General features: G+C 39.3%; 5 protein-coding genes across 9 annotated transcripts; 2 read left to right on the top strand and 3 right to left on the bottom strand.

The window, feature by feature from the left end:
• Positions 1-822: 822 nt before the first annotated feature.
• On the bottom strand, positions 823-3185 carry tbcc (tubulin folding cofactor C). Its single transcript, XM_027010398.2, has one exon. It carries the CDS (start codon positions 3165-3167, stop codon positions 2136-2138), a length of 1032 nt encoding a protein of 343 aa, XP_026866199.2. The 5' UTR covers positions 3168-3185; the 3' UTR covers positions 823-2135.
• Positions 3186-3804: 619 nt separating this feature from the next.
• On the top strand, positions 3805-11155 carry bicral (BRD4 interacting chromatin remodeling complex associated protein like). Of its 2 annotated transcripts, none has more exons than XM_027010434.2 (11): positions 3805-4027; positions 6364-6409; positions 6801-6849; positions 7117-7182; positions 7264-8655; positions 8749-8809; positions 8886-8970; positions 9199-9344; positions 9433-9527; positions 9709-9811; positions 9919-11155. In XM_027010434.2, the coding sequence occupies exons 1-11, from the start codon at positions 3838-3840 to the stop codon at positions 10401-10403; spliced, it is 2718 nt and encodes a 905-aa protein (XP_026866235.2). In that variant the 5' UTR covers positions 3805-3837; the 3' UTR covers positions 10404-11155. The 2 variants fall into 2 exon arrangements, with proteins under 2 accessions (XP_026866235.2, XP_026866236.2); XM_027010435.2 differs by lacking the exon at positions 3805-4027 and adding an exon at positions 4034-4293.
• si:dkey-21c1.4 lies at positions 6366-15768 on the bottom strand. Of its 4 annotated transcripts, none has more exons than XM_027010438.2 (5): positions 15536-15768; positions 14100-15248; positions 13438-13548; positions 13023-13139; positions 6366-6455 (listed from the first exon to the last, which is right to left on the bottom strand). In XM_027010438.2, exons 1-5 carry the CDS (start codon positions 15543-15545, stop codon positions 6442-6444), a joined length of 1401 nt encoding a protein of 466 aa, XP_026866239.2. In that variant the 5' UTR covers positions 15546-15768; the 3' UTR covers positions 6366-6441. The 4 variants fall into 4 exon arrangements, 3 of the variants coding, with proteins under 3 accessions (XP_026866239.2, XP_026866238.2, XP_026866237.2); XR_003410659.2 differs by lacking the exon at positions 6366-6455 and adding an exon at positions 11167-12945 and having other exon boundaries at positions 13309-13548; XM_027010437.2 differs by lacking the exon at positions 6366-6455 and adding an exon at positions 11167-12945.
• Positions 15769-15876: 108 nt separating this feature from the next.
• Positions 15877-18700, top strand: si:dkey-21c1.1 (protein FAM104A-like). The gene is made up of 3 exons (XM_027010440.2): positions 15877-16741; positions 17350-17461; positions 17576-18700. The coding sequence occupies exons 1-3, from the start codon at positions 16710-16712 to the stop codon at positions 17828-17830; spliced, it is 399 nt and encodes a 132-aa protein (XP_026866241.1). The 5' UTR covers positions 15877-16709; the 3' UTR covers positions 17831-18700.
• Positions 18701-19524: 824 nt separating this feature from the next.
• tepsin (TEPSIN adaptor related protein complex 4 accessory protein) lies at positions 19525-25114 on the bottom strand. The gene is made up of 13 exons (XM_027010439.2): positions 24989-25114; positions 24653-24725; positions 24469-24560; positions 24203-24296; positions 23873-23940; positions 23573-23654; positions 23139-23207; positions 22819-23010; positions 22417-22582; positions 21867-21980; positions 21580-21658; positions 21344-21478; positions 19525-21233 (listed from the first exon to the last, which is right to left on the bottom strand). Exons 1-13 carry the CDS (start codon positions 25025-25027, stop codon positions 20649-20651), a joined length of 1788 nt encoding a protein of 595 aa, XP_026866240.1. The 5' UTR covers positions 25028-25114; the 3' UTR covers positions 19525-20648.
• Between the last annotated feature and the right edge of the window lie 13 nt (positions 25115-25127).

Raw genomic sequence — 25127 nt, 5'->3', positions numbered from 1 at the left:
GAGGTTGACATATTCACCATGCAAATGATTAGAAAAACCTTGCAGAGGTATAATTAGACATCCTTGTTTTGCCACACATTGCTTGTGTTGGTTATTGTCCAAACTTTTCAGGAACGCTATTAATCAGTTTCTGACACTTTTCACTGTTCATATTTGGTAAGCCCCAACTTATAAAGGCAAAATAAATACTACCACAGCACTACACGGTCATTGTCACTCCTATGTTGAGAACATTGTATCAGACAAATAATATCAAGTGAGCAGCAGAGCTGTCTTGTCGTTAAAAAATGATAAAAAGGGATGATGGTATCTGAAAAAATATACATAGGATCATCTTTGATTGTACACCTATAACATGCATCTGGAATACAGATGTATTTCATAAAGTGAGTCATTGAATATAGGTGTACCACTGGTGTTTATAAATAAATACACATGAAATGGGGCAGTGGTAGCTCAGTGGTTAATAAGGCAATTGCTTCTGTTAAAGATTCTCTCTGAAGTTCAGAAAGCCATGTGAACTAGTGTCACCAGTATTTCCCATCTATACAGAAGTGTTGAAGAAATTGAAATGTGAATACATATGCACAACAGATATTCTTTTCCTACTATGATCTATATCAGTCACAAATTTGTTTCCTCCAAGCCAAATGCACTGTATTGTGAGGTTGGCTAAAGTTTGTTTAAGATAGGGATTCCACGTAAAACTAAATGTACATTTAAGATTGTTTACAAACACAGGTGTTATGATCACCATACCCTCCATGACAGAATTTTAAGTTAATAAAATGAGACAACAATTTTTATTATTTAGACATATTAAATGACACTAAGTGAAATTTGTAGCCTTTTGAGTTGATCGTAACTGTTCATTTGAGCTTGGCTTTCCCAGTAGGAAAACACTGTCTTGCCTTAATAGAAGCTGTATATTTAAAATAATAAAAACAATCTGGTGCAGTTTCTGAAATGTTTTTATGATAACTATTCCAGGCTGCTTAATGTCTTATTATAATGTCAGTTTGTGGTGTCATGGCCATTAAAATTGGAGTCGGGTGAGGTGGGGAGGTATGGGGCATTTGCTCTGCCAGATTTTTCAAATCTTTATTTTTTATATCTATAATTTATTTATACCTCAAAAATTGTCAGAAATCATACCTCTATTTCCCTATGTTATTGATTTTCTTCCCAAAAGTTGCAGGATGAAGTCAGTTTAGAATGGCAACAGCAGGTACACAAAGGGGTTAAGCCACAGTTAAGTGCTGCAGAAAAAAATTGTAAAAACATTATTGATGTAGTGCATTAAAAAACCAAAGTGCTTTACAATCAATGAACAAATTTGTCTGTTCTTCGTCCACACTCAAAAGAACACACCAATAACACTACACAGTCCTCAACACAACAGCAGCTCTTGAAACCTCTGGATTTAAATTCATGTTTTAAGATTGGATTTAAAGACAAATCTCAGACTATGTTTGTCTAATTTCAGCTGTCACTCTTGTCTTGGCAAAAAAAAAATCAAAAATCAAAGGCACACTACACTCATTCTTTAACTTATGCCAAGCATCTTGAACAGTTAGCAGTAACAAGAAAGCAGAACCTAGGTCTTGCATGGGCATGTAAGACCAGAGCAATGTTATTTTGCTTCACACTACTTAATAATTGGGCGGCAGCATTTTGTATTAATTGTAAAGGAGCAGAAGATATCTCACTGATCCCAAGATACAGCACTTTACAGTAAACTAATCGGAATATTAAAAGAGACATGAATGACCTTTTCCAGATTCGATATTTTAAGAAATTAAGTTGATGTAGTTATAAGGCTTTAAGATTTGTTTAGCAAACTAAGAGTCAAAAATTAGACATTTTTAATCTGTGCATAAACAAAAGGTTTTCAAGAAAAGATTTTCTAGAAAGCCATTTGTAGATGTGGGAAGACCAAATACAAAAATCTCCTAAATAAATAAGATATTGGGTTAAAAATGATTGGTTTTATTCTTATAAGTGAGTTTTAAGACATCTAAATAATGAATGAGCTCTCTGAGTATACCATGTCGGCAGCATAATTTTTACATCACATATCATATCTATTGCGTTAAAGCATCTACCAATTAGAAGAAATTCTAGATTACAACAGTTTAAGAACTGGGCTCTTTGGCATCCCAACAAGATATCCTCTCAGATTCTGGAATTACAGTCCAGTTCGGTGAGGGGGTCCCAGAAGCAAGCCAGTTGAAATCATCCACCTGAGACCAATTGTTTCTTTTGGGATCCAAACCAGATACTCTGAAATCATTGTCCATTCCCTGATATGTCCAGTTAAAGGGAGCGAAACTGACTCCGTGACAGTCTTCTATTATTGCTCGGCTGGTAACGTGGAGGTATACTTGAGTTGCTGTGGTGTTGTGAGTCCGCAGCTGCTGGCAAGCAAACACTAGCGTGCAGCCAGTGCACTCGTCAACAAAAACAGAACTTGACACTGGTCCACAGAGAATCTGACAATCCCGGACATTCTTAATATGCACCGTGTTTGGGGAGCCGTAAAGGATCACCTTACAATCTGCTAAATGTGATAATAGCACATCTCGTTGCTGGATCTCTTCCGACCGTTTGATTAAAACTTGACTGTCGACATTGGAAAACCCATACTGCTCGGCACTAGCTCTAACGTGAACCGCAGCATTTCCCACGAAGTACGTTGTTTTGTCCTTATCGCCAACAGGCATGGATGCTGACGGTTGGCTTGTCCTTGCGGTACGGGATCTGAAAGCGAATTTCTTTTTGGGCATTACCTCGGCTCTTCTCTCAACGACCGAACCTTGGAGTTTCTGTACAGATGCCTGAGCTTGTCTCAGTTCGTACTGTGTGAGGAACATAACACTATCGTTCAGGAATTTCTGAAGCTGTTGCGTTTTTAGTGTCGCATCCTCTAGCATCTTTGTAGCTTTCTCATGGTCAGTGTTTGCGCAGCTTGATATCAGATCCTCGATAGCAGCCTTCTCCGCGCTAAATGTAGCGGTGAAGTAATCTACATTCTCCTCCGCCACCGACTGGCTCTCCTTTTCATTTCTGCGGCGCTCTAACTCTTCCAACCTTGCCTGATCCCTACGTAAAACCTTTTCAGGGATTTTCACAGTGTCACTTGCACCCACCTCCTCTGAAGTCTCCATTTTAGTTGAAAGTACCACTCCTGCTTCCCCGGCAGGAAGTAGCTCGTCTGAAACGTGCCTCAGTAAACTCATTTATGATTGGACAAGAAAAGCCTCAGCTACGTTTTAATTGGTGTTTTCAATTTCCTGGAATATATTGACCACAAAAAAAAAAGGAAAATAAGGAAATATTACATACATATAGAGGCTATTAAAATACTCCGTAGTTGTCACTTTGTTGAATCACTTTGTTATAGCTCATTGAATTGCACTTGACAAATGGCCATAATACTTATATAGTTTCATTCATCTAAACAGAGCCAAGTCGTTTCCTTTGTCATTCTTTTATCATAAATTTTGACGTAAACATTCTGCATCAGACACAATCATATTGATATATAATATCATAACGATATTATTAAAAGCTTTGTTTCTTATTTCAGAACGAATCTATGACTACCTATATAACCCTAAGTATTTTTGCTAAGGCATTAAGATCCAATGTAAAAATGACCATAATTTAGCCTCTTTGACAAATTTGGGTGTGGTCGGAGTGGACACCCCGCCCCCTGTCGCTAGTAAACGTTTAACAATTCGACAATTATTTAAATTTGGAAAAGCTAGTATTTCTGTATTAATAATGCACACGAGCTGTAATCTTATCGAGAAAACTAATATCTGTCTTTCATATATGTCTTTTAAATGTATTTATTCTTCGGGTTACTACTCTGCTCCTGAGAGAGTCCCAGGTTATAGTGTACAGTTGGTTGTGGTTCCCCTAGGGCTGCACATGCTGCCTTCTGCTGGAGCGGTACCGCTTCATCGGCCCGTGCAGAGATGGCGAGGAAACCCCGTGGACAAGGCACTGCTTTTTCATGACGGTGAGTTTCCCTTTGAGTGTATTATAATTTTGTGATAAAAATTTCAAGGAAAAAACACACACAACCTCCTTCCTCCCCTTCCTTCGGGGAGGGAAGAGTGAGCGTGAAGAGAAAAATCTATCTGAGACAGAGCAAGGACAGTGAGAAAAATATATGAGTGGGAGAGGGAGAAGAAGAAGAAGAAGGAGGAGGAGGAGGAGGAGGAGGGGGAGCAAATTAAAAGTTGCCAAATGGAGATATTGGGTTTCAAGAGGAGTGAGAAAGGAGTAAGGGTTTGCCTCTTTTCGGTCGTCTTTATGCCATGCAAATTGAAATAAATATTTATGGTTCGACACGGTTTATTTCGTTATGTTTGTCGACGAATTCGACCTGTTTCTGGAGAGGTGGGGAAACGTCCTCGTAGCGAGCTAGCGTTCACTTCAGAGGAGGCCATTAGCTATAAAAATGCTACGGCTTTTTAGCTAGCCAACCTGCTTTTTCTCGCAAACGACGACGAATACAAAACAGACTGGGGTTGTTTAGCCAAGACGGCCGCAAATGTGTCGACCGTCTGCATGCCGCCAAACCAAAGCAACCTTCTGTACGGTCGCTCGTCAAATGGTGGCCGTCGCAGCGTTTTTCGGTCTATTTTGGGTAAACTCAAAGGCCTTTTCTAGCTAGTTCTAGTGCGTATTTGGAGCTGAAATGGGTTTGTGTGCACTCAAAACTATTACCAATCCGCCGGCTAAGCTAAATACGAGATTTGTTTTTTGTTTTTTTTTGCGTAGCCACCCCTATTTGAGGCAACGTCCAACATTAACTACCGAAAGAACTGCCACATCGCTTCGACTGAACTGGTTTTATATTAGAAAGTATATGTAGGGTTGATGGTGTGTAGCGTGTCCTTTCCGCCGCCCGACTTTACATTCAAAGCGAACAGCTAACATTTGCTAGTTTTTTAGAGAGTAAGGAGAAGGAAAAAAATCTCCCTTATTTGGATAGAAATGTATTAGTGGAACCTGTCAGATTGGTGCTATAAATATACATTTCTTGACGGACGTACTGACTTTTTCATATTGCGCCTTAAACTGAACGCCATAGTCTTAACGGCAGGAAGGAGCCACTATGCGGCTGTTCCAGTAGTATTTTAACGCAGAACATGAACGGATAGCTACCCCATTAAACTGCATGCTCCCTTCTCTGATGGTTCACGGGATATTTAAGTCTATTTAATATGTAGAAAGTATAAAAGGAGTGAGCAGGGTCCCGAACAGAAACATCATCAGTGCGTCATGATTTTGTCTGGTAACCTACATGTCTTAGTATAATTTATTTATTTTTTACATTATCTGTTATGAAATTTATGAAAGCGTCTGCATTATCGAATTTTAGCGCAAAATATCTGGGTGTTTTAACGCTTCCAAAATGTGCAGCTTTACATTCATAGAGCAATTTAATCACACAAATCACTACGTCTCGATAAGTCGGATTTTCAGTAGGTGGGACTGTAAGTCATCAAGAGGTGGTTATAATCATGTTTACTTGAACATTTCTTAAAAGCAACCCTGCACGAATAAACAGGACATAACTACTGGCCGAACAGATGTTGCCCATCCCCCATGGCTATCTTTTGTTACAGCTCTTCATGTTTACTTAGATCCGTCATTCACTCGATGACATGCCAGTACATATAAGTATACATGCTGTGCCCCAGTATTCTAATCGTAGATTGTGTTTATTTTGTGCACTACATAGTGTGCCAGTCGTGTGTTTATCCAATACTACTATAATGGCGTAGTTACAGATAACAGCCGCCATTTTAAACTGAGCGTTGAGATACATTGTATCTGCTGACATTACATGTCGAAAAATGAATAGTTCCGCGGATACATTTTAATAAGCTTTTAAACACGCATTTACAATTAAGATCTTTTAACTCCACAAAAATCGAGACGTCAATAATTTGACGTGTTCATAAACTGCAATAAACAATTGATTTTGTGGTTACATACTCTTCATATAATTTTCCTAAAGTAATCACGCTATATTTTAAATCCTTATATTACAAATATTTCAACTATACACGTGGCATTATTTTTTCTAGAATAGCTTATCCTTAAAGAATATTCTCAGTGCATTCATTTCACTCATACAGCAAGTCACTCTTATCAGAAAACTAATATCTACTCGTTTTTTGTTTTAACTGAGTTCATGATTAGGTGCCTAGTCTTCCAGTTTCACAACAAAGACTCAGCGCCATTAATTCATTTGGTATTGCTGTAAATAAGTGATTCCAGAAAGGGAGGCATCATGTGGTTGTCACAGGAGTCTGTAAGTGTGTTTTTCCTTAACCGCAGGTGTCATGGATGATGAAGACGATCGTCGTCTTCTGGATTTTATAGGGTGAGTTGGAATTACTAAAGTTCTGTTTACTTTTAAAATAAACCACCTGTGCAAAAAAAAAAATGTGAAGCATCATTTTACACCAAAATATTATCATCACACTGATATAGGATTATTATTATTAAGAAAGTGCATTTTCATCAAGTCCCTACAATTAAAAATAAAATGAAATCATACAGAGTTCAGGGCTGGTTGTACAGTTCACTTATCAGTGCATTTTACATATGAGTACTACAGTCACCTTAAAAAAAAATCTAGTGTCTATCATAGTCACACTTTATAAAAAAAAATTCAAATTTGGAATATTATCTCCCTATATTATTTCACTATATGTTGAACAGTCATAATTTAGACTTGTTTATGTGGCATATGTATTTTATTTTCAAACCAGAGATGTGCAAGCTTTGAATGACTATCTTCATGGTTCCAATAGCAAGTCGGTAAGTTTATCAGTATCGTGAGTGGTGCATTGTGTGGGTTGTTTATTACAGGATGTTAGCTTTTCCTGTCGTGGTTTTTGTTTTCTATGGTTTAATACACCAGGCTAAGTTAGACCAAAGAAAGCACAAACTTTTTTTCTTAGTCATAGTTCAGAAGGCAGTTCATGATTTGGGTCAAGTATGTAAGAGAAACTGTGAAGTACTGGGCTATTCAGGAATTGTAAAAAACCTCTGATTTATTGGTGACTTTTTATGATTTTTGAGCAGATAGAGGAGGATGACCTAACAAATGCAACTTATGGGTCAGCAAGCTCCTTTTTTACAAGTGACACGGTGAGTATTTGATAGATCCCAATCAATTAAGTGTACTATACATAACAATAAAGTGAAATTGGTCTGTGCTTTCTGGTTCAGGGTGGCACAGATGAAGGGATTAAAGATGGCCACAATCACTTGGAAGAGTTTGATGAGGCTAGTGATACTGGACTTCAGCTCTCCAGTAGTCTTCAGTTTATTGAAGATGAGCTTGAGGGGGGAGTCTCTCCCAGTGAGGTTGATCTTGGTGGTGAGGACCAACCATTTGACATTCTCCAGAAGTCTTTGCTGGAGGCAGATATCACAGAGCAGACACTGGCTCAAGAAGCCTTGTTGGACTCCCAGCCATCTTTAGCCCCTGCCAATACCACCTTCTCTCAGCAGCTGGTCTCTGGGGGATTTGGAGGAGTTTCGGGAGCTGGAGTGGTGGCCCCAATGCCCCTTTCTGGGGTACAACCTCAGGCTTTTATCCAGCAAATTCCCCAGCTGCCATTGCCAAATGGACCAGCAGGACATATTCAGTTAGTGGGTTCCTTTAATGGAAGTGCCCCCTCCATGATGACTATCAACAGCCTAGAGCGGCCTCAGATCCTGTTGAGGCCTAGTGCAAATACAGTGGCCAGCAGTACTGGGCAGAGTACAGCTTTTGCTCCTTCTGCACCTGGTCAGGTGTCTGTTCCCTTTAATAAAGGGGCAATACCACTGCAGAATATTATAATTCAAAGAAGCCCTGCACCACAGACGTTGGTGAGACCCATTCAGCCTAAACCCCTTCAGACAGGTGGACAAACCGTGTACAATATCAGCAACTTAGGGATCCAACCTAATACGACCACTACGGCAAGTCCAGCCAATGGTTCTCCACAGACAACTCAACAGGTAAAAGTAGTTAGTCAAGCCACCAGCATTGTAGTGCATTCTCCTTTAGGACAGCAAGGACAGCCACAGGCCCAGTCTAGTCTTCCACCGGGCCAGTTTTTGCTACCCAGTTCTCTAGCCCTCACCACTGGCAGTACCGTTCATGGCTTCCAGGCAGTGAATGGTCAGGTGCTTCAAACCAAAACACAAGTCAGTGACCCATCCTTAACTAGCACTACCTACTCCATTTTGACAAATCAGAACACAGCTGTGCAGATTATTGCTGGGCAGAATTTTGCAGCTGGGGGGCAGCTGATAGTGAACCAGGGTGTGGTTAGTACAGGTCAGATAGGCCAAGTGTCTCCTACTGCAGTAATGCAGATCTCCCAGAGGCCTGGTGTCGCAGCCAAAGTTTGGACTGCCAGCACATCACCCAATCCAGCTGCTTTACCGACCTCCCAGGTCCCAAGTCGTCTCACGTTGGTTAACTCAGCAGCCCAGGGCGTCCAGACTCACCAGCAGATATCTGTCAGCCCAGGACAGCAGCTTTTAGTGCCTCTGGCACAGAACACCACAAGCTCTTCACACATTGCACTTCAAGAGCTACAGTTTGAAAAACAGCAGGTTCACCAGGTAAGACATGTTTTCTTAGGTTTTTTTTCTCTTAGCTTTTTTTCTTTATTAAAGTTACCTGCAGTTCTAAACAAGCATTTTAATATTTCCAAGGATTCCACATTACCAACACAGAAAGGACAGACTCAGTTGGTTAATCTTCTTGGTACCAAAGGTATGTTTTTGCAATTTATTTATTTGTTTAAGATCACATTTATAGGTTGACCTAATGTTCATTATGAAATTTACAGGTGTAAAAACTCCTGCTAACCAGGAATCTCTTCTCACAACCACCCCCAAAAGACCTGCAAATCAACAGCTTAGCAGAGGAGGAATGTGAGTGAACCTAAAGAGTAAACCTAAAACTTCTCATTTGTCCTTTTACTACATTGAGGGCAGGTCGAGGTCAAGTGTAAATCTAGCTTTAAAAGAATTTCTGGCACTGGCACTGCATCTCAGTCCTAAACGTGGACTAAGCGTATTCCATAATATTTGCCTTAAATGTATTAATACTAGATCCAAAGGCTCTATGAGTAGAATTATTTAACCTCTCTGCTTTTACAGGGTTCTCCAGCAGCTAAGAAGGGATCATACCGGAGTCATGTCTCCAGACCGTACACCCTTCACTTCACTAAATGATGTCATTGACAGATTGCTGCCCTATCATGTGTTCCAAGGAGCACCACCCTGTGAGGAGGATTTTACCAAAGGTACCCTTTACTGCACCTTTATTACATGTTGTAACTATATCTAGAAAAAGTGTTGGATAAAAGCTCCTGGTACTATACATCTTTGCAGTGGATGAAGAATTTCAGACAGTTGCTACGCAAGTGTTGAAGAGGACACAGTCTATGGTGAATAAATACAGGCGTTTGCTCATGGTGGAGGCTGAGGTAAACTTACCACAAACCACCCTCTGATTAAACAGAACAAATACCAATGCTCAAAAAGTTCTGTATTTAAGTCTATTATCTGTAATTGGTCTTAACATATAACCTCTAGTACTGATTAAGTCTTCTACATAGATGCACCACCTGTTACCATACCTTAGATCTATACTTATCTCTCTTACAGCGGTCCAGCCCATCATCAGAAATAGTGATGATTGACAGGACATTCAACCAGGAAGAGCGGAGCAACCTGACTCAAGACAAACGGATGGTACTTGTAGACCCAGGTAAAAACAACAGAATAACTTTTATATCAACAATGACATGTTTGTTTACTATTTTAAAATAAAACAGCAATTTCTTTATATACCTAACAAGTGTAATAATGTTTCAGATGGCTTCCTAGAAGACTTCTGTTGTGGGCCTAAGATATTAACTTCAAGCTCAGGGGCCATGGATACAATTGGCCATGAAGGGATCCCCAGTTTAATGGGGACAGCTCCCAGCCAAGACACGACATACACAGGGGAAGGTGAAGAAGGGAGGGGTGGCTATATAGAACCTGATTACAGGACAGAATCCTACTCGGCTTTTGAGGATTCAGGGGGAGGGGACCAGGGAGAACATGGAGAGACTGCCATAAAGATCACCCTAAACCTGAAGAAAAAGAGGTCCAATAATGTCATCAGTAGCAGCAGCAGTCATCACCATCAATGCCTTCACCCTGCTCCATACTCCGCATCTCCTAGCCACTCCCAACACAGCTCTGCCCAGCTCTGTACCCCTGAACAACCCTTATCCTTAGATCACAGTCAAGTCTCACTGTCTGACACAGACTCTGTTCTTGAAGCTGCAGTGAATAGCATATTAGAATGTTAGTGCCATTTTTTAAAATAACGTGTTTGACATATCGTATTTTATACCATCACAATGGCTATGTGAGTTGAGTTCCATGAAATAAGATATTGGAGGATGCACTTGTGCAAAACAAAGCTTTGTGCAGTGTCCCTTTAGGTGTGTGAAAAGCAGGGAAGAGTAAAATAAGATTGATTTTGGTGATGTTCTACTGTGCCTATTGTTCTGGAAACGTTTACATGAGAAAGCGTTGTTTGCGTGCGTGCACTCCCACACACCCATGATTTTGTAAGGTTCATGTTTGAAAAGTCCAGGTTGAATATTAGAGAGAGCGAGCGAGAGAGATAGATATCTTAAATCAATTTTGAAAGTCCCTGCTATTGGAATTGCTTTTCCAGCATCTAACTGAGGGTACTCTTGGACTAAATTAACTGTCCAGGGAGGTCCTTTGTAGAAAAACCATTTTAGTTCAGGTCTATGCTTCATTTGGGTTTGGAAAACCATCCATGTGCAATTCTTGCAATTACTGCTTCTCCTTTCTGTAGTGATGGGTTGCTGCAGTAGATTTTGACCAAATCAGACACAAATATAGGCACATTTAGTTGATTTAAAGCAGTAATATTTAATCCCTGCCCAGCAACTGTATATATTTTTTTTGTATTCTTCCTGATCTTACACTCCTGATTAAGCTCAAGAAAGGCTTGGAAGCTGGCTATTGAGTGAATAAGGTAGAAACACTAAACTGTGCAGTCCACATGGGGGGGGGGGTGGGGGCTGGGGGGGTTTAATACCACTGCAAGAGCATTTGCTATGCTCATATTTTTCTTTTATTTAGCATTTAGTTTTGTACCTTACAGGTATGTGACATCCTCTACACAGACAAGCTCATCCTGAGTGGTATTGTGCAGAGGAAACTAAGTCCTCAGATTGAGGGTACAATGTTACATTTTGTTTGAATCTTCATTCATTTTTTAAATGACTTTCTTTTCTTCTTGTGCTGCTCCAAGCCCTGGACAGAAAGCCTGCTTTTGTGTAGCTATAAGTTGTATTTCTGTGAGCCTACAGAGGTATACTTTCTAAAACATGTTAATTTCCCTTGTGGAGGGTGTCCCCTGCTGGTCAGGCTGTGGTATCTATAGTTTTCAGCCTTGGCCACAAGTAGCAACTAACATTTGCACACAAACATTTTTCTTTCTTATTCTTTCAGTTAGACATATTTTTTTTGCAGCCTGTCACTATTTAAAGTGGTTTGGTAATAGGCTAAATACCAAGATCAAGTTGTCATGTAACGTAGAGGATAGAAAAATCACTCATATCTCAAGAACCTGAAAGCCACAATCAGGAATTTATAGCCATTTTTGTTTACCTTTTTCATTATTATTATTATTATTATTATTATTAATTATCAAGGTTAATGCCTTTTAGGTAGGTTTCCAGTTGTAACTGTTTTTGCCCTGTTGTGTACCAAAACCACTTTTAAATAGTAAAATCCATCTTGCCTTTTTGTCTATCATTTAAAATAATAGAAATGCTTAAATTTGGTTCTTTATGGCTTTGATTTGTTGGTTGCATTCAGAGCTCTGTTTAGACATCTTAGGTGGCAAACATTGTCCTGAACTGTCCTGTATTTTAGCTAGAGCTGTCAATTTCTTGTTTTAAAGTTCCTTTATGTTATTAACCCTGCTTGCAACAAGTTAAAAACAGACTTATTCACTTCAACAGGAGATGTAAGACCAGTGCAGTGCAAAAGATTAATGAAGGCTGATTTATTTAAGTGTATGTACATTTTATAGTGCTTGATTTTTGCAACTTTGATCAATTTTCTTAATCATAAACACTACATATTTAGAAATTTCCCAACAATCCAGCCACATAGGGTTGACAAAAAAATATAAATGTATCTCCATATCCCTGTAAACTCCTGCATGTGGAGGGGGTTCACATTGAAGACCTTTTTAGTTTAAGGGCTCCTTTGCCTTAGGAGACAGTATGAAAACACAAATTTCAATTTTTTTTTTAACTAATGTGTGAGTGTGGCCTTCGATTTATCTTAACACCCTCTGATAAATTGATGTAGGGGTTCCCATGCTTTGAATATTTTATTTTCTACATTATTCAAAACTTTTTTTTATATTAAAAATGGAAAAGTGAAACACAAAATATTTATAATTTTTGTAAAGAAAATAATGTAAAAGTAAAAATGAAGTTATTTTTCATTATGTTGGATATACCATGTTTGTCAAATCAAAAAATATGGTCAGCTCGTTTTATTGTTTTTGCGTTCACTACAACAGCAAAGATCCATAAATATTAAATTCTTTTTGAATACAATGGTAATTGTTGCCCAATTGTTTAATTAGAAATCCTTCAGAATTCATTTATGAAGGTAATCATCTGCTACGGTTACCTTTATGCATATTGACTTTTTTAAAAGTGTTTGTAATTTTTGCAGTTTAATACAATTTATTTGCCAAAAAAGTGATACTGAGTAATCAGTAAGGTTCCAAAATTTCTAAAATGTATGAATGCTCCATACTCTAGTGGTATTTCCTCCAGCGTTCTTTCTCTGTAAACCAATAGATCACACATTACAATCAATATAAATAATGTTGTAGGAAAAAAATGTTTCAAAATTTGACTCACTGAGATGGGGGTAACTCCATGCATAACTTAGGACACAGTAGCCAGCAATCATCATTGCAAGTCCACCAATTCCTCCTTTCTGCACATCAATGTACTTCCTGTAATACCACTGCCAACCTGACCACACCAAAGGGAGAATAATACAGATTTTCAATGTGACTGAAACAGCTTATGGGTTCAGAAAGTGTGAATGTATAGGTACTCTCCAGTTCTACAAGATTAGAATCCTACAGAACTTAGTGTTTTCTTTCTTTACCTTATTACATGTTATTACAAAACTACTCACAAATTGAATCAAGTGTCTTTCAAGAGGGAAAACAGGAAACTGTAGAACTCTCATCCTCCAAAGTTGAAGCTGTGCATCGTAGTCCCGTGACGTTATTAGAAAGATTAAAAAACTGAAATGGCAATGAACCTTTGTTCAACAGTGTCACAGCTTCCCTTGTTGACTTTGGTGTTCGGGCACTAAGCCAGGCTGCAAGCTCGTTCAGTTTCACACCTCCAAGTCTCTGTTCTACAACCGGACCTGTATGGACAGAGAAGACATTTAGATAAAAATGAGGATTCAATCATCATCTGCGATATAATGAACAGGGCTTATGATTTAGAACAAACAGATCCATATATAGGAAAGAGTTAATGGGATTACAAACAGAACTTCAAGAACTGCAATAAATAATTAGATTTGTTTAAAAACGTGGCAAGGCAGTAAATGTATGACAAATAAACCGACTCCTTACCTCTGCAGAAGTAAAGGTTCTTGCCAACTGAGCTGAACTATGTGGAACCCAATCAATATCAGCCTTAAATCCTAGACACTGAGCACTGTATCTCTAATGTTAGGCTCCCCTAATGTGAACATGAGTTAAGGAAATGTAGTTTTGTTCTAAATAAGTGAAGAGAGCTGTTTCTTTTATAAAAACGTTTTGTGGTAGTGTTAATAACCATCAAAACAATCTTTCAGTCATATAATACTGCTGCATATTCCTTTCTTATTTTTTATTTTAGATGCTGAGGTTTTGATTAAGTCATAATGATAGGGTAAAATGTTAATTTGCACTAAATGTGGTACTGTACCTTGACTCTGTGGAAGAGGCTTCACAGGTTGATACTTGGTACAAACATTAGAGGATATTCTTGAATGAAGTGAAAAGAATAGTGTTCCACCATAACCTGTTGCCATCTCAGGTGTCAATCCCATAATATTCATGTTTTGTAATTTTGAACTAATCATGTCTTCAGCTGGCCTTTGGACTGAGGTCTGACAAATTGGGAACAAGGGTGCAGAGAAGGCCTTTGTTTCAACATACTGATTATTCTCTATATCAGGTAAGTGTACAGAGGTTGAAATACTTCCACACTTTAAATCTGACACTTTGGGAGTCACCACTATGGAACACATCACTAGCCTAAAATCAGATTTCTTGTCATAAAGGCTGTTTTTAATGTGTTCCCAGACACAAGTCTTGGTTTGAAATAAAGTTAGATCTGCTCCATGTGAAACCAAAGAATTCTTATTTAAAGCTTTAGGAATATCCTTTATCTTCTCCAAGAAGTTTTTATTGGCTTGTTTTGGTATGCTCTGTTCAACCTGGGGGCAAGCAGTACATGGGACTCCATGCAAAACATTAGATGCAGTGATGTCAATCTTGTTAGTGTTTACTATTGAGGTGTAGCTGGTCCCTTTATGACTGTTTTGGTCTTGGGTCTTTGGTCCTCCTTCTGTTTTTTGGGATTCTTTGACTGGTTTTTTGGAGGTTTCAGGTAAACTGTTAGGCTCCATCTGTTGAGGGTCTGAAATAAATTTTCCTTCTTTTTGTTTCAAAACTGTAATTTGCTTCAGCATTTCCTGTTCCCTTTTCACAAGCCACTTGCTTTTGGGTTTCAAAGTGTGTGAGCTCACATCCTGTACAGACTGATCTTTGGCCACATTGTTTGCAAGCTTAAAGAATGGGGTTTCCAAACCCTTAGCCATCCTCTCCTTTGAAGCTTTCCTCAGGGGTTTTGGTTTTGTTTGCCTATTTGAGATTACCTGATACAATGGGTCATTTAACTTCTCGTCCAAAAAGTTTATCTTTTTTTTATCGGAATGGGTTTTGTGTTTAGCAATGGGTAAGTCTTTAGGAACTTTATTTTTCTGTGCAGTCTTGCAATCAGGGGACATTTTGCAGTGAGGAAGGTGAGATTTCAGCCTTTTGAATGGTTTTCCACAAAATGGACACAGCTCTGTTTGAAAGGAATAAAAAAATTAATAAAAACTACTTCAAATCATAAACTGGTTTTAAAAAAATCAAACATACACACAGTAGGACCTTTAAAACGGCTTTCTACATGCATATGTAGTTTATACTGAACCATAAACCATTGGAGCTGAAAGTAAATTTACTTAATGAAGTTTGCTTAAAACAACCCAAGACGTTTACGTTAGAGGATAAAACTTTGATGAGTAGCTAGCGTTATTTTAGGTTGGCCTACTAGGTTAAACTCTAACTACTAGCTAACTAGGTACTCACCTAAACTCATCTTGAACCTTGAATAAAGAAGTGATATCTTATAAGTGATCTCTTATTGTCACTATCAGACCGTTATCTAGCTTTGCCTTAAATAAATATAACATGAACGTAAATCCTTCACCGAAAGGGAATTTCTCTTTGGTCGACACGTAGCAAGCTAGCTATGTCAACCTATACCGCAGCCATAGTTTTTAGCAAATATTTTTGAAATGCCACATTAATAGCACCTGCGTATAAACATGGTATCCAAAAGCCAGTGACGATTTGCTGGTTCATAACAACGGCGTTTACGTTTACGGCTGCACGTTTACGTCTTTCGTCACGTGAACAGCAGCAGATGGAAAGGACCAACTGCCACAGTGCAAGCTAAAGGAAATTGACAGTTAGCTAGCTAGCTAGATGCCTGTTAAATTTGAGTAGTAGCTAATGTTTGAGTGCGTAGCTACATAGTTAGCTAGCTAATCAATTTTATTTTATAGCACCGAATGAAAATTTATATAATCACATAACTAGATATTAGGCACTAGGCTGCCAGTTCTGCCACGCGACATTAGTTAGCTAGCTAGCTAGCTAACTAATAGAGTTCCTGAATAGAGCTATTGGGTAAATAGCTAGGTTAGTTTACACGGTAGTTTTCAGATAAGTTAACATTTGTCACAGAGTTCGTGACGTTCATCGTTATTGAAGCGAGTGAAGTTGACCAAAAGGTAATTAGTCGGTTAAAGACAATAATGTTGGCGCTAGCTAGCTGGGTTATTTAGCTAGCAATTGTATTCTTTGAGTTACACTCTTCTTTCACAACGCAGTTCATTAGCTAGCCTAGCTAGCCCTATGACCAACAGTCCCTCAAAGATTATCCAGTGTAGCGTAACGAGTCTTGAAAACAATCGATAAAGATCCGATGTTGACATACTATGGGATTATGGTGCTATGTAAAGTTAGTATTTTATTGGTTTGTTAAACTTAAATTATGTAACCTATGATTTAATATTAAAGATAGGTTAACTAGCTAGCCAGCTAGTCAGTTCCACTGTCTTCAACGTTAATACGTGAACGTATCATCTGAAACCTAACTAAAAAGCAAGACTGAGCATTTCTTGCCGACTTCGGCGGTTCCGCGAGAAGACGTCCGTGTGTGCGCACATACCCTCCCTTCCCACTGCCTTGCTATCAAATGCACAGCTTCCTGATGCTGACAGAAAGCAGGTAAGATTTTCCTCAATATCTTAAGGCCGCCTTTTTCTCGATGGTTTTTCGCTTTATAGCTATATTTTCAGAATCCGATATTCAACAAATATTGTACTAGCATTGTACATGTGTGAATATAACGAACATCTTTCGAATAAGTTGACTATTTTTAGAATTAGCAGTCAGTGAACGTGAGAAAAGATCAAGTAAGATGATGGTAGATTGACGTTGTGACCTCAAAAACCTTAGTTGTAGTTAACAAGTAATGTCGGTATTCAAGATATAAGAAAATGATTCCATGTTGAAGTAGCTGAGTCATAATCCTGCGGTGTACATTGATAACTAGTGGTTATTTATTGGTTAACTAAAAGCTATCTTTTGTTTCTCTTGTGTTAATAAATAAGACTTTTTACTGTTGTATATATTAAATTACTCTATGGCAGTAGGTTATTGCTGTACAATGATTATCATCCATGAATAGTTAAATCTACACATGCTGCATTTTCAGACAGACTTAACATGCCTATAACGGAGCCCATCTTGCTGAATTTTCCCAGGCATATGCTTGAGACTTTGTGTTAATTGACCATAGAAAGTGAGTCCTCATAATCCTACGCTTTCAACAGAAAACGGCGTCATCCCTGTGATGCTGAGGAGATGCAAATTCTGCCTCAGAATAAGAGGTTGGTAACTGACCCTTTCTTCCCTGAACTGGGGCGTGATGTTTGGGACTCTGAGGTAAAAACCCTAATTTATTTTTCTGGCTTTAATCATTATCTTATAAAACATCCAATGAAGATGACCCCTGGTCAAATATTTTGAAGGACTTATTTCATTTTCTCTTTACACCAGTCTTCCAGCAATGACAGCAGTGTCTACAGCAGTCCAGAGAGGCTGGCAGGAGCGAGTTCCATCAACCAGTCCACAAATGAAAAGGGAAAGTGCATCGGACAAGATTTGTGTACCTCCAGTGGTTCTGGTCACTTAGTTGAAGAGCCAGCCTTCTTCAGTGAAAGTGATACCTCTTACCATCATATCAACCGCATCCTTAGAGAGGCCCATTTCAGCAGCCTTCAAACTCGAGGCCAGTCAGGACCTACAACATGACTTCCACTGGTTCTCCCAACACCCAATGCCAAGTAGGGGCAGTGCATTGGGAGCCTTTCACATGGGAAACCTCGGTAACTTTGTACCTCTAGCCCTAGCACAACAGGAGGCTCTCTCTTCACTAGAACTTTGGCTTGACTACTTTAGTGTCCACTCCTTTAGCACTTTTTCATTTTCATTATATGCATGTGGTTTTGTTGTTCTTGTGTTCATCCTGTTCTCCACTTGGGTGCTACAGTACAAGAAGAAACCTCAAATGGCATTTGTAATGTTATGTGCTTATGCTGTTATGTAACCTTATCTGTTTTACTCAACCAGGCAGATACACATGGTGCTACATGGTAAATGATTCAGAGAAAAGGTCATGTTTTTGCTAAGTAAAGGAGAGTGGCACCAGGATGTTTTTGTTGTGAATGCACCTTATGATTGAGTGGATCGAAACTAATCGAAAAAGTACAAAATGCATATTTTTTTACTCTCTTTGTACTAAAGACCTCTGAGGGCACATAGTTGGTGTACCTAAGCACAGTTGGGTATTCTTGCTGTTTTATTATTGTGTACTGCAGGAATCCAAAATTATTCTGTTGTTTGCTATAATGCATCCACACAAGATCTGGAATGATTGTGTTGCCATTGTTTCTACTGGTAAGTTGACTCATTCAGGAAGCATTTGCAGTTCAGTTGGATCCTACATTAAAACTCAGGCTTTGGGATTTCCTCCAAGTGTGCTATGAAGCCAAATTGGAAACTAGGTGGAAAAGTGATGGCTGTAATCCAAACCTGTGTCAGAAATGTGTAGTTTATGCTTTAAATTCCAGTTTGTTGGTTGCTTAGTATAGTGACTGGTTTCACTTAGCATTTAGGCACACAGTAGCAGCACACCTTAAATTAGAATTATTGAACTGTTAGATTCAGGCCTGTTTTAATTGATACATTTAGGGGTTAGTTCTGGGGAAGTGGTGACTACTTTTAAATCACATGTTAGATAGTGAAGCCTTGGTTACATTTTCATTTTAAAAAACACCTTGTAAAGCTTGAAATTAAATTGGTCTTATTAAGATCATTGGGTTCCTTGTAATATGATTCACAAATCATCTTGGACCTGACCATATACATGTTCAGGTCTAAAATTAACTCTTAACATGGCACCCAGGAGACTCCACCCAAGGGACTAATACCACTACTTAGTCATAAATATGGAATGGTTGCAGTATCTATGGCTTTACATGGGTATGTATATGTGAGTTGAGCTTTACCCAAGCTCAAGTCACATAGTGTTTACACCATTTGATGTAATAATACATTTTTATTACCATGACATGCAATGTCCTTTGTTTAAAATCACTTTGGAGTTATACTGAATAATATACAGATGGCACCTGCAAATTCTAATTCTCACTTTCAGTGTATTACAGTATAAGTAATGTATTTGGGCCAAGGCCATAATAGAGCATTCAGGAGAATATTTTGTGAGTTTGTCCTTGTGTATGCAGGGTGCTGATATAGCTGTTTACACGTTGGTGCACTATTCTGAAACACTGTGGTATGTCCATGTGAAAGACTATCAGCTTTTGATGATAATCATTACAATCACTTAAGTTTTGTATGTAGAATTGTACATACAATAGCCAACACATTTACAAATTTTGAATCGTTATTTTATGAAATGTTAATCGAACACCATTGAAAATAAACACTTTTTTAGTAGCTTTTTATTGTATTGGTTACAATGTTAAAATGCAGATTTGCTAGAGAACTTTTTTTACTGAAACTTGTATTTTTGAGTACATGGATTTTATTAGAGCTCTTACTTTTTCCATTTTAGTCAACTACACAACAGTGTGCAACAGCAAGTGTCATTGCCTAATCCTTCTTAAACTTTGGCAGAAATATGTATCTTGTTTGAAGAGACTTGGGGTAACAAACTCAGCCAATACTTATGAATACCTAGTGCAAAATTCACTGTTAGCTGTAATTTGACAGTATATGTTAAGCAAGCAACAAACAGTAAAAGAATCCTGAGGTATGCATCAGCTTTCAAAGCAAAATACTTAAGATTTGCTCACGGTTAATGTGAGAGCACACAACACTGACAGCTGCATTAAAAGTGTACAATTTTAGTTTAAAAAAAAAATATGCATGAGGAATATGGATCTGAAGTCAGACACCAGATTTGTTGACAGTAATTTCCTATAGCTTCAGCCAAGTATACAACTAAACCTGAGAGAAAATCAGGACAGACTACAGAGGACACAAGGCATTTTGAACTATTCCACTACTTTCAGTGCATTGGTCATGTAGCAGGATTCTGGAGATGGTGGGCAGATTTGAAACAGCAGGCAGTGAATCTTGTGGTCCAGCTTTTCCCTGCTATAACTGTTCTTCCCCTCAAAGCAGGAAAAAGATATTCCAAATTTGGGATCAGTTAAAAATTCAATCTCAACCCAAAACCCAACATTCTATGCAACACATTGATATTTTCCAAACAATTTTAGTGTAAACAAATAGTTTGGTGGCACCCTTTTAAAAGCTTTCCTTGGTTGTAAACAAGTAGCAGCATTTGGATACATATGAAGATTGCATTAAGCATTAACTGTTTTTGCACCTTCATGCATTATGCCATGGTTTGCCTCTTGGAAGTGACTGCAAGCTTTTTCCATCCCTATTCTAACAAATTACTTTCCCCACCAATACTGCCACTGTAAACTGGGTTTCAGAGGATGGAGATGTTAGCAATTTAAATACTTCCATTAGCTCAAGTCATTCCTATATATGGGTCTTAATTCAGAAGGCATTCACACATCAAATGCTAAGTCAGTCAGAGGTTAAGGAAGGAAAAGGCAGACATTTGTTCACTGCTAGTAGATAAAGAGTGATCTGCATTTCTTTCGGAGCTCTTCTCTATAGCCAAGTCATTTTCTGTAAATGCTTCCACCCCTGCCTGGTCATCTGGTTCCACTGGAACAGGTTCAACGAGACACACAGGTTTCCCTCTATTTACCAGTTCCATGCCACTGAACAGTGTCAATGCGAGATGGAATCTTGGAGGCTCAGGAGCCTCGCATGGGTCTGCTGGTCTGGTCCTATCCCTCAAAGAAGTCTCCTGGTCCTCTGTTTTTCCCTGTAATCTTGCTCCACAAGCAGCACCTCCAGCCTCAGTATCGACCTCCTCCCACTCTGGGTCATGCCCAGCAGACTGATCCTGCAGGCATGCTATGGATGGAGATGGCTCTGCAGCAGTGTTAGATGGAGCTATGGTATCCAGTGGTGTTGGGAGAAGGGGACTGGTGAGGATGGGATTTAAGTGCCGCTCTGAGAGTGAGGATGACTCTGGACAGACTGAAACATCATGCTTGGCCTCTGGTGTGGAACCACCCAACAGAGCTTCAAACTGCCTAAGAAGCTATGCAGACAAAATACCTCCAAGTTCCACAGGCATATACCATTGATGCATACATTTGACCACTTACTTCACCTCTTACTATTTTATATATCTCCTTGCTTTTACAGTACCTTGGTTGCCTTGTTCGCTACAGGTAATGCTGCTCCTTCACTCAGCTGGGCTAGATGCTTGTGTGTGACACTAAAGATTTGGTCCAGAGAGAGAAGATCTGTGGACATCAGGCATGCCAGGCCAGACAGTGCCCTCTGTGGAAAAACAGTGTTACTGAGGATTGGTCTGCTTCCATTTTAATGCAGAAAAATGTAATGCTACCAAAAACGTTTAACAGGAACATTAAAAGTTGTACCATTTGGACAGTCTGTGTGGGGTCCTTCAGCTTATGAGAGAGAAGCTCTACCACAACCTCACAGTTTAAAGTACAGCACCTAAGGGAAGGAAGAGAGGAAGCCCCCCCCCCCCCAAAAAAAAACCCACACCACCACAAAAAGCAGTGTTTGGTGCACAGTTAGAATGTGACTACCGGCCACTAGAAAAAAAAAGGGGGGGGGGGGGGGGTTGTTCTCCCCCCCCCCCCCCGTTAATCACAATTCTCAGCCTTTAAATTGTCTGCTATAGTCCAACACAAATGCTTACTGTTTGATGAAATGCTGGCTCTCATCTCTGGATAGAAAGATTTTAGAGCCATTTGTCAGACTGCTGATCAGGGCCATCTCCTGGCCACAGTCTCCCAATTGTATGGCCTCCACCCTGAAAGAGAGGTAGAATTATTAACTTTGTGTGTGCAATATGTAGCTTCCAAGTAGGCTCTGAATGTAACAGATTATAAGACCTGGATAAACCACACTGAAGATAAAGCAAGAACCCATTTTAGATATTACCAAAAGGTGCATCACATGCATTTTAAAGGGAATAATGTAAACCTAATTACTATAATGAAAGAGATGGATGATTAAAAAGAGCTAAAGGAACATGTGGAACAGCCAATGTGGCCTCTGCTGAAAAACTAAATGAACAACCCTTTGAAGTACATTTATATTCCCATAGGCATTCCTTTATCATCATTTACCACTGTTGAATTCTGGCCCTAGACTACAGAGTGGTCCTGATGTCATGAATTCAAGTGCCTGGGAACACTGTTCAACAGAGCATGGTATTTACACGACAAGTATTGAAAATCCAGTACCTCTCCGACAGGTCTCCACCCTCTCGACTTGCTCCCGACTTGCTGCCCCCTCCCACGGAGGTCTGGCTGAGCGGCTCGTTCTCCAGGGAGGAGTTGTGAGAGGAGCTGTGGTCACTGCCCGTCTCCTCCCAGCCTCCACCAGCCTGCCCTGGACATCTATGAGAAGCTTTAAAAAAAGCCAAGAGACATCATTTTAAAACAAAATCATGTTTAAATGGAGATATTGGTGACATTTTGATATGAATACAGAGCAAGCAAGGGTGTTCAATATAGTCCTTGCATTGTGGACTTTCCTGCCTAAGCAGCCCACAGTTCTGTAGTATTCCAGCTCTTGACCAGATTCATGCAATTAAGTGCTGGGTTGAAGACTTTATGGAAATACAATAGGCTTGTTTGCCTTACCTTTACGGTTGCAGGGAGGGGGGATGCTAAAAGCACATGCTGGCATTGCTACCTCCACAGCAGCATAGGGTGCTACCACAGCCCGATAGTGATTTTCATGGAGACGAATACCAGGGTGCTCTGTGGGGGGCAGGACAGCACTGGCCACGACCTCTGCAGCCTTCTGGATCTTATCTAAAAGAGTCAGTTTACCTTGAGAAAAGAAGGCAAAGATGTTGGAGAAAAGAAAGAGGATATGCAATTAAGACAGGCATCAGAAAGTTTAACAGTTTCAGGCACAGTGATTGGCCTGTGTTAAGGCTGGCAAAAACTCCCCTTACTGGATGATTGCTTCCCAGGACTATTTCCAAATCCCTGCATCCCTGATCTGGGAAACTCTGATCCCATTCCTGCCAAATAAAAAGATCAAAGTCAACCACATTTTCTTTAATTTTCTGAATGCCCCATCACAAATATAACTGTCTAATACTAAGTCAGTCTATTGAGACTTCACTTTTGATAGATGTTTGAAGACATTTTGCCACTCATCTTAGAAGTTTCTTAAATTCAGCTGAGTTCCCTGGCATCTGTAGGCTATAAACCTTTATTTATACCCCTGATGTCATGAAACTTGTTAAGGTACCAAGCTGCCAGGGCAAACTGTTATAATTCTTGTCCTTAGTCCATTATATAGTGAAACATGAATAGTCTATGAAGACATGACTGCTGGACAAGACAAGATCAGCAATGACCTACATCATTAGCACTCTCTCACCCATGGCTGAAGGTGCTGCTTTGCATGGAGAGAGTCCAGAGTCTGTGGACATAGTATCACAAAAAAGCACGCTGGCCAGTTCCTACAGAGAAAGGATTAAGCAAACATGCGTCAGTCATGAGGAAGCTTTTCAATTAAATTAATTGAAGTCTAATTTAAAGGTTATCCAAGTCTGACTACATTAACTTGGTATACAGAGGTGAACAAATTACATGCATACAATAATTAGCTGGGGGGACACAAACAAGATGCAGCAGAGTGTGAGTTTTCCTGTTTCCCATTAGACATGGCTCAACTTACCTGTGCAGAGACCCGGACTTTTTGAAAGGGTGCATTGCCATGAATGGGGTCTGGGGGACCACTGTACACTGAAGAAACAGTCACACAATAGATATGCTTACACGCTTACTCTGCCATAACATATGCCATCATTTTCAAACTGAAGGGAAGTTATTGCCTGACGGCTTTAGAATAAAATACGATGCAGCACTATTGTTTACTCCACTCATTACAAGGAAAAAAAAAATTTTTTTTTACTGTAAATAAAATCATGTAATAAGGATTTTGATTTTGATTTATTTGGATGTCAGCATGATGTAACATGTTTAGATGCATTTGCAACCTCCCTACCAGTTGCTTCCTGAATAAATGTTGCATTTCGTCTCAGTTCTGTGAGAAAGTGAGGGGGGCCATGGCCACACAAGTGCAGGAGGATCTTCAGAACCTTGGACAGAGTTTAGAGAACTTTTATATCAAGTTACTTTTAAAGAAAAATAATATTTCCTTAAGGTCCTAGAGATTATTTTTTTTTTAAACTGTACATATCTTTTTGACAGGGTGCACGCATGATATGCGTATTTGGTAACTTATTCAGCAGTATAGAATAGTTTGCTTACCTTTAGTTTCACATTACATGACTCTCCTTGCAAACGCTGCAAGAGATATTCAAGAAGACACTGAGAACATCCCACCGACTCATGCGAAATTTCTGGGATTGTATAAATTAAGGACTTTCTCTACTAATATTTTATTTTATTCTGAACTAAGGAAGTGTTAAACTACTGTAGTTAAAACGGATACTGCTGATGTCTTCAAAGAGGTATCCTGGGCAGGGCGTTTCGTCATCTGCTGTTGCCTTCATAAGTGTCGGCACCTAAAGATCCCCGTAAACGAAAGGGTTAAACCTTGTAAGCAACACACCAAAGGTACAGCGATCTGCATCTATTTAGGAGCAACAATTCAAGGAAAAACCTAGAAAATGTTTCACGTATGGGAGGTTGCTAGCTAACTGGCTAGCGAACTACCTGGTTAGCGAGCCAATTAGCTAGCTAGATAGCTACCTAGCTGTCACCAGACACACTAACCATAAACATTTGGCTAACTGGTTATCTATCCAAAGTAACCTGAGCTACCTACTTTCTGCAGGAAAGACAGTCGTTCCATTAAAGCTGCCATTTAGTGAAGACCTTGATTGATGGACTCGTCTGCGTACCATTTCTGACTAGCTAACGTTAGCGAAGCCCTACCGACGAACGTGCACTGTCATTCAAGCTAA

Source organism: Electrophorus electricus, chromosome 14 (assembly GCF_013358815.1).
Source record: "Electrophorus electricus isolate fEleEle1 chromosome 14, fEleEle1.pri, whole genome shotgun sequence".
In the NCBI taxonomy this organism is placed as follows: domain Eukaryota; kingdom Metazoa; phylum Chordata; class Actinopteri; order Gymnotiformes; family Gymnotidae; genus Electrophorus; species Electrophorus electricus.
The sequence above is the reverse complement of the archived record's forward strand: the minus strand, read 5'-3'. Positions and strand labels throughout refer to the sequence as shown.